This window comes from Bos indicus x Bos taurus, chromosome 13 (assembly GCF_003369695.1).
Source record: "Bos indicus x Bos taurus breed Angus x Brahman F1 hybrid chromosome 13, Bos_hybrid_MaternalHap_v2.0, whole genome shotgun sequence".
NCBI lineage: Eukaryota > Metazoa > Chordata > Mammalia > Artiodactyla > Bovidae > Bos > Bos indicus x Bos taurus.
The window spans coordinates 7,611,842-7,623,677 of NC_040088.1; the positions used below are offsets into that span (position 1 = coordinate 7,611,842).

At 45.7% G+C, this 11,836-nt stretch overlaps 1 protein-coding gene across 22 annotated transcripts in view; it reads left to right on the plus strand.

The window, feature by feature from the left end:
• The window catches only part of ZMYND8 (zinc finger MYND-type containing 8), a 125,104-nt gene that overhangs the window by 35,666 nt on the left and 77,602 nt on the right, over nt 1–11,836 (plus strand). For all 22 annotated transcript variants that reach the window (XM_027558346.1, XM_027558350.1, XM_027558364.1 and 19 more), the window contains one exon: nt 3,912–4,060. In XM_027558346.1, the coding sequence (XP_027414147.1) occupies nt 3,912–4,060 (149 nt within the window). The remainder of the gene's footprint in view (nt 1–3,911; nt 4,061–11,836) is intronic.

Sequence of the window (11,836 nt, forward strand, 5' to 3'; positions counted from 1 at the left end):
AACTGAGTGAGCACGCACGCATTTTCATTTTACCAATTTTTAAGTGAGGGGAAAAGTTTGTGTTCAATTACAGATCACAGTATGTGGAATCACAAAAAACCAGGGCTTGAGTCCTGATTCTATCCAGATTGCTTCAGCTTCCTGCTTTTTGGTGAGTCCTTTACCCATTCCTTTGTTTTTGAGGCAGAGATAGCAGTATGTGGATTTTCAGCTGTGGTGGTGGCTGCGGGCTCAACCCCTGTTGTTCAGGAGTCAGTGGTTATTTGTTTTTTCCCCAAACATTGTCCTAGCTTTCCACTGGCCTGACTTTGCTCCAGTGCTCTCCTCCTTCAAACTTTGTGCACTAAGGGAACAATACGTACAGAAGCAGCACCTTGGCCCAGTGGCTTTCAGTTTTGCCTGGCCTGGGTACCGTTTCTCCTGGGACACATCTCCTTTGAGCCCCCAAAATGGTTTTGTTAAACACCTGTCCTCTGATACATAAATGGGGTTATTTGGATTTATTAGATGCACACAGAACAAATTTCAAGCTCCTTCCTGGGGTCTGTAGGCCCGCACGGATCAACCCTAAGCTTGTACATCTGGTCATATTTTTTATCCTGAGTCAGGCCTCTGTCATTTGCTCATTACTGGCTTTGGTTTGCACCTACTGTTTTTTTTTTTTTTTTTTAAATATGACACTGTACCTTCTAAATACTTCCTTTTTATTTTTCCTTATTTTGTTAAAGTAGTTCAGGAACATGGTCAAGTACAGCAGGATACACAGCGGAAAGAAGAAAGAAGTCCTGCGTCCACTCCTTGCAGATTCTCCTCCCCTGAGGCAACCTCCGGTCCCCATTAAGAACTTACGCTTCTGTGTTCAACTAGGAGTATTTTAGGCTTATGTAAATATGAATATATATGAAAACATCTTTTTCAAAAAGAAACAAAAAACCCAAACAAAATGGAGGAGAAGAAAAAAAAAAACCCCGAAAAAAACCAAGCTAACCCAAACCAACCCATCTTTTTTGGGCTGTGTCTTTTGGTCTATTATTGGTGCTAGACATGCATTGCTTTTTTGTACATGATGTTAGAGAATGTTCTAATTTTATTCTACATGTAGCTGTGCAGTTTTCCCAGTACCGCTTATTGAAGAGACTGTCTTTTCTCCATTGTATATTCTTGCCTCCTTTGTCATAGATCGACCATAAGTGTGTGGGTTTATTTTTGGGCTCTCTGTCTTGTTGCATTGATCTTCGTGTCTTGTTTTTATGCCAGTACCAAAGTGTTGTGATGAGTGTAGCTTTGTATTAAATAATATAGTCTGAAGTCAGAGAGTGTGATTCCTCCAGCTCTGTTCTTCTTTCTCAAGATTGTTTTGGCTATTCAGGGTCTTTGTGTTCCTATACAGATTTTAAAATTGTAATTTGTTTAGTTCTGTGGAGAGCGTCATTGGTATTTTCATGCTGTTTAACCTGACCCAGAAGCTTGGAGATTATCACACGTCAGTTTGTCTCAAGGTGATTTGTTCTTCTTCATGGCTGTATCCCACTGTATGTTCAGGCCAACTCCCAGTTTGTGGACACGGAAGTGCTTTCTAGTCTTAGCTGTAACACCAAGTGCTGCAGTTGAATCATCTTGTATATGCTTTGCTGCCCTGTGACCAGGCCTGTAGAATGTTTCTAGGAGGAGATTGTTAGGTCAGAGACCCTCTGGAGAACGTGCGCATTTTCACGTATGATGGTGATGTGGGGTGAGGATCCCTGTGGGAATGAGAGGAGGTTCTCTCCGGGGAAACTTGCCAGTCCTAGGCTACATCTTTTTAGTGCATTTCCCCACTAACTAGCTGTTGTGTGCCTCTGAGCCATCCCTTTGGGCTCTCCAGGCCGCTGTTTTGATGTCTGTGGGGTGGCCCCTTGACTCTGAGGTCTCTTCTCCCTCAAGGTGCCTGTGGTTAGCATTTAATTTCCTCTCGGGGCTGGTCTCAGTGCAGCACTCCAAACGTTTGTTCAGGATTTCCCTGCAGCCTGCCTGGTGAGCAGAGAGAACTCCCTGGTGTGGATTGGATTTTGCAAAAGTGGTCCATTGTCTGAAGCATGCTGGAGGGTGCTCCAGCCCTTGGACCCTGGTGATCTGCCCCAGCAGCTCTGGCCACCATCCCAGACACAGGCTGGTCACACACAGCAGAGCCCGCATGCTGGGACTTGCCCGAGAGTTAACCCTGGAACTGGGGAACGTCATCAGGCCATCTTCGCAGATAGTCATCTTTCTGAACTCTGTATCCCATTCTGCCACCTGTGCTCTTGGCACAGTCCTGTGCTCCTCTGGTCCCTGGAGTTTTCATTCCTCAAGCATAGCAGGGGCTCAGGCCTCTGTCAGCTAGTGGGAGAGCCATCAGGCATGAAACGGATTCAGATCTTTGCAGGTGAAGATAGGATGGTTGTGTGAATGCTTGTGTTTAAATGAGGTACGGGGAGAATAAAAATAGAAACGGATTGTCGAGGGTGGCGTTTGTATTTTTCAGATGAGACGCGGGTGAGAATGCAGCTCTCTGTTGATCTCTGGAGGATAGTCACAAACACGTTATCTACTGGTGATTGGGTCACGGGAACTCTGGTGGGTGGGGTATATATATATTTTTTTTACATAGTTATACTTTGTTAATCTGATAAACGTGAATAAATATTTGTCTTCTACCACAAGTTATGTTTGCCTTCATTTTCTTAAAAGTATGTGGCCTTCTTTTCTTGGCCTGTCTCTCATGGTTTTCTGCTTTTGCCATCAGCCTTGAGTTTGTGACTCTGGTAGCTCAGACGGTAAAGCGTCTGCCTGTACTGCGGGAGACCTGGGTTCGATCCCTGGGTCGGGAAGATACCCTGGAGAAGGAAATGGCAACCCACTCCAGTACTCTTGCCTGGAAAATTCCATGGACAGAGGAGCCTGGTAGGCTATAGTCCATGGGGTTGCAAAGAGTCGGGCACAACTGAGCGACTTCACTTTCTTTCTTTTCTTGGGTGTGTGACAGCTCATGGCTGCTGGTTCATGACCTGGTCAACAGGGAGACAGTAGGGAAGGCTGGTGGTGGTTCTTGTTCAGTTGCTAAGTCATGTCTGACTGTTTTTGACCCCATGGACTGCAGCACATCCAGCTTCCCTGTCCTTCACTGTCTCCCAAATTCATGTCCATTGGGTCAGTGATGCCATCCAACCATCTCATCCTCTGCTGCCCCCTTCTCCTTTCGCCTTCAGTCTTTCCCAGCATCAGGGTCTTTTCCAATGAGTTGGCTCTCTGCATCAGGTGGCCAAAGTATTGGAGCTTCAGCATCAGTCCTTCCAATGACTGTTCAGGTTTGATTTCCTTTAGGATTGACTGGTTTGATCTCCTTGCAGTCCAAGAAACTCTCAAGAGTCTTCACCAACACTACAGTTCGAAAGCGTCAATTCTTTGGCATTCAGCCTTATTTATGGTCCAACTCTCACAGCCATGCATGACTACTGGAAAACCATAACTTTGACTAGACGGACCTTTATCAGCAAAGGGAATGGTGGGGATTTGGGCAAAATAGAGGGCATATTCCCTTCTAAAAACTGGCTGGCAAATATTCAGCTCCATCTGGTTGTATAAGGCCCTGCAGGCTCTGATTTTTTTTTTTTTTTAATAGAAGCCCCAAATCTAGGGTATTATGTGAAGTTTCTCAATTTTTTTATTTTGGCCATAAATTACAAATTTCACAGAAATGTTATATATGCAAAAGAAAGACCGTCTTACCTCTTTGAGACATGTAATGAAGACAGTGGGGTAAGTATATTCTAGGAGGATCAATAAGATAGCATTAAGTTTGGGGACAAAATGAGTGTGTCCTCCACACCCCGCTTCCTGCGGGGCCTAGTCCTGACTGTGTTAAAATACGTGATCCTGTGTGTCTCTTTCAGATCCTGGCTCCACAGAGAGAACAGCCCAGAAAAGAAAGTTCCCCAGCCCTCCTCATTCCTCCAATGGCCACTCGCCACAGGACACATCCACAAGTCCCATTAAAAAGAAAAAGAAACCCGGCTTACTGAACAATAACAATAAGGAGCAGGTAAGAGGCCCGGGAATGGCGTCCGCACTCTAGAGGGTGGGGCGGGGCTGCGGACACAGGCTGTTGTTTCTCTAACTGCCCGGCTGCTTGGCATTTAGGAAGCTGCCTTGCTCCGGCTGTCATTTGCATGGGACAGCAAGAGGAGCTCAAAATGGGCCTGGGGAGAAATTCCCAGTGGCTTTTCAGATCTCTTTGTGGGGACAGGGCAGTGACCCAGATAAGATAGAGATACCATGCTCTAGGATTTGGGGATATTCCTTGGATTTCTTTTTTTCTCATGTTGGCACTGTTTGCCCTCGTGGCCTGAGGGTGTTACCCTGCTAGGCTGGGCTGGTAGGACAGTGTAGAGTTCTGCCTGGAGGGGGTGGTATGGCTGAGGCCTGTGCTCCCTTCTGGTGTCAATTTTCTCATCTGTAAAAGAATGGGTTTAGGACTGTGGTGAGAGACAGCCGCCCTCCCAACCCACTGCCCACTGCGACTTGGGTAATTGGTCCCCATCTCTTCTCAGAGTGCCCGGTCCCTGGCAGACCCCATCCTCGATGCAAACATCGATTCGCCATCTTATATCTTATCTCGGGGACCTTCTAGCTCTAAAATTCTGTGCTGCAAACTAGCTACTCTTCTGATTTAAAAAGATGAGAGGTGCTTTCGTGGTCCATGAGGTCGAGTCTCCTAGCGTGGAGCAAGCAGGATGCCCGGTTTCCTGATAACCATTTTAGAGGAGATTCCTTGGGATGTATTCACACATTTGTGCAGATTATGGATGTAGAAGTGGGCCCTGGGGATTTGAGGTCGAATAAAATAAGATTGTTGCTTTCACGGGAAGGAACCCAGCAACGGTTAAACGCCCAGGACTCTGAGAGGGGCCGTTTCTGGGCACGAATCTATTTTCTCTCCAAATTACACAGTGAAATGCCAGCGCGGCTGCTGCCCTGTGGCTGTGGGCAGGTTAACCTCTTTGAGCTTCATTTTCCCATTTTCTGAAATGAGAATAATGATCTTACTGCTACCAAACTCGCAGGGCTGTTGTGAAGAGGAATTGAGCTAAATGACATAAATAATAAAAGTTAAGCGAGAGTCTACACTAAGTGAAATAATCACACAGACTATCTGTGAAATAATTAAATAGCTTTGGAAATGTTCCAGGCCTGTGCTGTTCAGTGTGATAGCCACAAGCCACGTGTGGCCACAGCACTTGTAAAAGTGGCAGCTGTGCCTGAGCAACTGAATTTTTAATTGAATTTAAATTTACGTGGCCACCTCTGGTTTATAGCTGCCATGTTGGTCAGCCCAGGTTTAATGAGTTGAAACTCCCGTCACAGGAGAAACTGATAGCTTCTAAATAAGTTTTTGCAATTTGAAAAGATGATTTCAATGATCTTTTCAGTGATCTTGATCATTTCAAGATCTTGATCAAGAGCATTTGAAAAGATCATTTCAAATTGCAATTTGAAAGATCATTAACAGTGTTGGAAAAGTGAGTGAAAGTGATAGTCATGTCCGACTCTTTGTGATCCCATGGACTGTACAGTCCTGAATCCTCCAGGCCAGAATACTGGAGTGGATATAGCCTTTCCCTTCTCTAGGGGATCTTCCCAAGCCAGGGATCGAACCCAGGTCTCCCGCATTGTGGGTGGATTCTTTACCAGCTGAGCCACCAGGGAAGACCAAGAATACTGGAGTGGGTAGCTGTCCCTTCTCCAGGGGACCTTCCCAACCCAGGAATCGAACCAGGGTCTCCTGCATTGCAGGCGGATTCTTTACCAAGTGAGCTATGGTGGCTCAGTAATAGTGTTGGTGAGACTAATACTAAAAGCAGAACTTGCAGTGTGCCTGTCCTTTCATAAGCCTTTTTTTGTGTAAATGTTTGTAATGATGCTGTGAGGAAGGGTATAGTCGTCTCTGTTTTACTGGCAGAGAGGTTAAGTTACTTCCCCAAGGCCTGATAGAAGAAGCTTAGGTCTGCCTGTCTGGCTTGAAGCTGCTGCCCCCACCCCAGCCCTGGTCCCCTGCCCCCTGTCACCATTAGCCATCCCATAGCTGTTGGGCTTGAAGACTAAGAAACACAGAGGCTATAAATAATCCTCAAATCTTAATTTAAGGCAAGCCCTCTTTTACCAGTTATCAGTAAAGTCATGAAGCAGATATTGTCCTCTCTGGGGAGAGAGAGTCTCCTAGTGGTTCTCTGTGTGTGTGCTCTCAGTGACTTCCTCCTGTCCTTTAAGAATTGGCTCACATTAAAAAAAAAAAATTAAAACAAAAAAAAATTGGCTCACATCTCTCTTCCTAGAATCTGACCAACTTAGGCAATTCACAGGTTTTCTTTTCCCCCTTCCTCATCCACGGGTCCTCTTAACACTTAAACCTCATGACCACAATGGTGTATTTGTAAATCTGTGGCCAGAAAGTGGCCAGTGGCTGCTGTCACCCCAGAGCTTGACGCAGGGGGAGCTCATGAATACAGAAGGCACCGTGCATGTGGAGCCGAGCAGCAGGGATGGCCAGACACAGGGCGTGACTATACATCTGCAGAATGGGTCATCTTCCATAGTGATGAGAGAGTTTATGGAGCCGTGTCTCTGGAGGAGAAGGGGTCCAGACGTGTCGTCCAGACTCCTTCCTGCCCCACTGCATCTGGGAAACCCACTGGGTGACCTTGTCCGTTGCTTTCCCATCCTGGTAAAATGGGGGTTTGAACTGGGAAGGAACATTCTAAGGTTGATTGTAGGTTTTTGTTTTTCACATCTAAAACTCCCTGGGGCTGAACTGCCAGGAGTTGGCAACAGAGAAATAGCCTGACTGTAAAGAAAAGAAATTCCTGACCCTTGACCCCATAATTCACTCTAGTTTATAGTGTTTGCATAAACTATGCAAACCTTCCCTCGAGGCAGCTTCCCTTGAGCACAGTCTGTTTTCCTAAGGGTAACTTAAATCCTTAAAAAAAAAATTCTTCTGGACTCTTTTTTTTATCTTCTCTTTCCCTTTTTTTCTTCTTTTAAGATTACAGAATTGAAAAAAGTTATGGAATTAAATGCAAAATGTATGTCTCCATATGCTAGGTTTTACCAATGTAATTTCTGTTAGTCATCAACATTTGATGATCATGAGATGTCAAATATCAACTTATAGTTCCTACAAAAACTCAGAGAAATCCAACAATAGCTGGACACTGAATCTGTGTGCTCTATCTTTCTGCACTCCCCATCCCTCCCTATAGTGGTGTCCCCTGCCAGCTTTGCTCATTCCTTCTGCCTTTAGTGCTCTCTAGGCGTTCATACTCTTGATTTTTGGTATATATCAAAATTCTTCACCCCTTTCTTGTTTTTCTTCACGCTGAAATTTCTCTGTGTTCCATTGTTCTAAAAAGAAAACCATTCTAGCATAATAACTCCCCCCACCGCCCTCATATTTTCCCATTTTTGGTAGAGATGGGTTATTATGAAGTAGAGTTACGGGTTTTAAATTTCCACCCATTTTTCATGTATTGGAGGCTCATTACTTTAGGTTAAAGCCTCTGCCTGGAATGCGGGAGTACTTTTAGGGGAGTTCTAAGAGTTTTAAGAACTTTAGAACACACTTTACTTTTAGGGGAAGGGTTCTAAGGTTTGTATTTAATTTTTTTCAACCTTTTTGTCTACTGATTTTACTTGTTTAAAATACCTTTTTTAAACAAAGACTTACGGATTTTATTTTTTGGCGGTGGTGAGTCTTCATTCCTGCACGCGGGGCCTTCTCTGGTTGTGGGGAACAGGGGCTGCTCTTTGTGGTATGAGTGCTTCTCATTGCAGTGGCCTCTCGTTGCGGGGCCCAGGCTCTAGGCTTGAGGGCCTCAGTAGTTTCGGCCTGCAGGCTTAGTTGCTCCGAGGCATGTGGGGTCTTCCTGGACCAGGGATCAGATGCATTGAGAGGTGGGGATTCTTAACCACTGGACCACCAAGATTTTGCCACCTGGAATGGACCACCATCATCTTGTTTCACCTTCTAACAAAGGTGAGAAAGTATGTAAACGCGTTTTTCTTGGAACTGGGAATGGGGGACACCCCAGAGCTTGGAAGGATGCTTCTGGTGTTGTGTGGAGGAGGGCAGGTTGCTGAATGACCTCTGGTAGATGGGGCGAGAAATACCTTTTCTCAAGTGACATTGGACCGTTGTTGAGAAATACCAGTCTATCTGCAGTTCTTAGGACATTTTTGAGTTTGAATCCTTTGGGAGGTTCTCTCTCCCTCCTCTCCTTACTTCTTTTCTTTCTTATTCAAGTATTGAGCAATAATCTGCTAACAGATTTGTGCATAATGGCCTTAGGTGTACCTTTGATCAAATATGGCAGAGAAATGACAGGGCCCCTGTTGCCTCCTCTGAGTTCAGGGCTATACATATTCATAAGGAGGCGAGCTGGGACTTATTTTGTTGGGCCCATGCATTGTCTTGGGCTTCCCTGGTGGCTCAGACTGTAAAGAATTCGCCTGCAGTGTGGGAGACCTGGGTTCGATCCCTGGGTTGGGAACATGCTCTGGAAGAGAGCATGGCAACCCACTCCAGCGTTCTTGCCTGGAGAATCCCCATGGACAGAGGAGCCTGCGGTCCATGGGGTCACGAAGACTGGGACACGACTACCCACAGCACACAGCACAGGCATTGTCTTAAAAACAGGTTCCTTGTTGGGTGGGAGCAGTATGTTAACAGCCAAGATGGATCAGGGGACAGTCAGTAGGAGTGCCGATCACTGGAGCCGAGGGCCTTGAGGATGCTCTGCCCTCCTGCTGTTTCTCTCCAGCACCATCCTCATGCTCCAGGGCCGAGCAGTTTTTCTTTATTTTGCAGCCCTTGTGTATTTTTATCAAATGCAGGAAAACACAGGCTGGAATGAGGACAGTTTTCCTTCTCTGTGTTTCCTGTGTGGGCCCAGAAGGCATTTGAGTCTGTGGTCCTCCCCAGACATGTTCTCCGGTTTTCACAGACCAGGTGTGGCCCAGCGCCTCTTTCTGTAAATGAAGTTTACAGGCACAAAGCCACGTCCACTTAGTGACACCTCGTTTGTAGTCACTTCTGCTCTCCTGTGACAAGAGGGTTGCAGTAGAGACCACACGACCTGCGAAGCCTCAGCTGTTCACCTCCTATCTTTATAGAGCCCTTTTGTAGAGAAGGCTTGCTGGCTGCTGGTATAGGCTGGGGTGTTCCATGGGGTGTCCCAGAAGCCGATGAACAAGCCTGTCTGTTTCTCATTAAGCTGACCTGTGGAAGGAGCAGGGACATAAGAACGTGTGCGCTCGGAGCCTGCAGTTAGTCCCAGAGCAACGCGTGTTCAACCTGCTTGCCTGGCTCTGAGAACACACCTTGTGCATGTGGGGGACAAAAAAATCATGACTCATTCTACCTGAAGTGATTTCCCTTTCCTTTTATTAAATGTTGCATATTTATCAGATTGTTTTTATGGCCCAGAAAACACTTACAAGCAGCCGATAAGGCCCGTATCTGATTGGCAAGGTGATTCCCAGCCAGCTAGTTCTCATCAAGGATGAACCCTCCTAAAAAAAAGGGCAGCCTGGTCCACCCGCCTCTTGGTCCTCCCGGGAACGCCCACCCCTGGCCAGGTTGGGGTAGGGGCAGGGACATGGAGGAGGGGAGTTTAACTTCTCAAGGGGCAATAGCCTGGCTTCTGTTAGATGGAAAGGACTTGGGTTGCCTGCTCAAGGGATGATGAGCTGTCACATTCTGATTCTTCTAGTTTCATTGAGGTTTTCATGCCTCTTCCTGTTCTATTATTAACTTACTGAAAGGAAGTTGGGCCCTTAAATACGCCTTCCTGCTATCTTGCAGAAAGCCGCAGTGCATCCTGGAGGACCCCACTCAGGTTAGAAATAGTTCTGCTCGCTTGATAGGTCCAGTTTATCTCTCTGGGGGTTCCTCCGTCTTCCCCTCCCCCAGCCCCTCCACTTTCACACCCTCCCCCATAGAAATTCAAGCAACCATTTTTCCTAGGCAGAGAGCAGGCCTCTGCCTGGGTGACTCTCAACTGAGGGCAGTTTTGCGCCCCACCCGGGGACCTTGGGCAGTGCTTGGAGACACTTTGGGTTGTCCCAGTTTGGTGCGTGGCGGGTGGAGGTGCCCCCGAATGATGCCACAAATCCTCCAGTGCACAGGAGCAGGTCCCCACAACCAAGATTGTCTAACCCAAGATGTCATCTGAGTTGAGAAGCCCTTACTCTAGATGCTGTTATCTTTTCCTGTCCCCTCTATTATGTTTCTAGTAGTCTTCCTAAATTTTAGATTTTTTTTCTGCTCTACTTTTTTGCATTAGCAGAAGTTTTTTTTTTTTTTTTAATTTTTACTGGTGTATTGTTGGTTTATAATGTGTTAGTTTCAGGCACACAGCAAAGAGAAACAGGCACATAACGTATATCCAGTGTTTTTTAGGTTCTTTTCCCGTGTAGTTCATTACAGAGTATTAAGTAGAGTTCCATGTGCTATACAGTAGGTCCTTGTTAGTATTCTGTTTTATGTATTGTTGGGTAGTCACTCAGTCATGTCCAACCCTTTTGCGACCCCGTTTCCTGTAGCCCACCAGGCTCCTCTGTCCATGGAATTTCGCAGGCAAGAATACTGGAGTGGGTTGCCATTTCCTCAACCACTTCCTGAACCAGGAAGATCCAAACCTGAGTCTCCTGCATTGAAGGTGGTTTCTTTATCACTGAGCCGCTGGGGAGACCCATCTATTTTATATATAGTAATGTGTATATGTCAATCATAATCTTCCAATTCATCCCCTGCTCCCTTTACCCCCTGGTAATCATAAGTTTGTTTGGCAGAAGTTATTTTGAATTACAGAGAATGTTCTCTGAGGGGGTCACTGAATCATCAGAATCTCTTTTGCATTCAGCTTCATCTTCTGTGGGGCATAGCGGTGAGAGAAAGTGCTAGGACCCCCGGGTGGGAGTCCTTGCTTCTGGACTCGAGGGGTCAGATGAGTCTTTTAAGCTTCTTTTTCTCATCTGTCCACTAGGACTAGTGGTGTCTGCCCTGAGTGCCTCTCTGGGGGATGGTGAGGACAGAGTGAAGATGGTGTGTGTGACAGTGTGCTGAAAAACGTGACACGGACAGAATAGCCTAATGATGATATTATCCGCTGGAAACCAAGTAGAGCACTCTAAATGTTGAACTGAAACAGGACTCAAAAATTACACAACCGCCCTTATGAGTCTTAGCTCTTTTCTTAGTAGAAGTGAGTTGGGAGGCTTAGAAGGATTGATTCATAAAGATCTGCTAAGCAAGCATCTCTGAAACTCTTTATCAAGGAAGGTGGAAGTACCAGGCATTTGGGAGACATTAAAACCTCATAATAAAAACCAGGAGCAAGATGGATGCCTGCAATTGTGGTCACTCTCTCCCATTATCCTGGGGGGTCCTAGCTGGTAAAATAAGGAGAAAACTAAAATGATACACGAGTATTAGACATGGGCCGACAAAACTAAGGTTACTTAGAGATGATAAAAGTTTTTAATCAGTAAACTATTAGAACTGTGTATATATAAGTAGTATTAAAAAATCTAATAGCGCTTCTATGTACCAACAATAACTATTTAGAGACTGTAATGGGAAAATGACCCATTCACACAGCAACAAAAATTATGCAGTCCCTAACCAATGCTTGAAATCTTTATGGAAAGAACTATAAAGTTTTTCTGAAGGACAGGGAAAAGCTTGTTAACAAGGAGGTTTTTTCCGAGGTAGGCATTGTGGCTGTGGCTGCCCTGTTGTCCATGGAATCAAGGCTAAAGT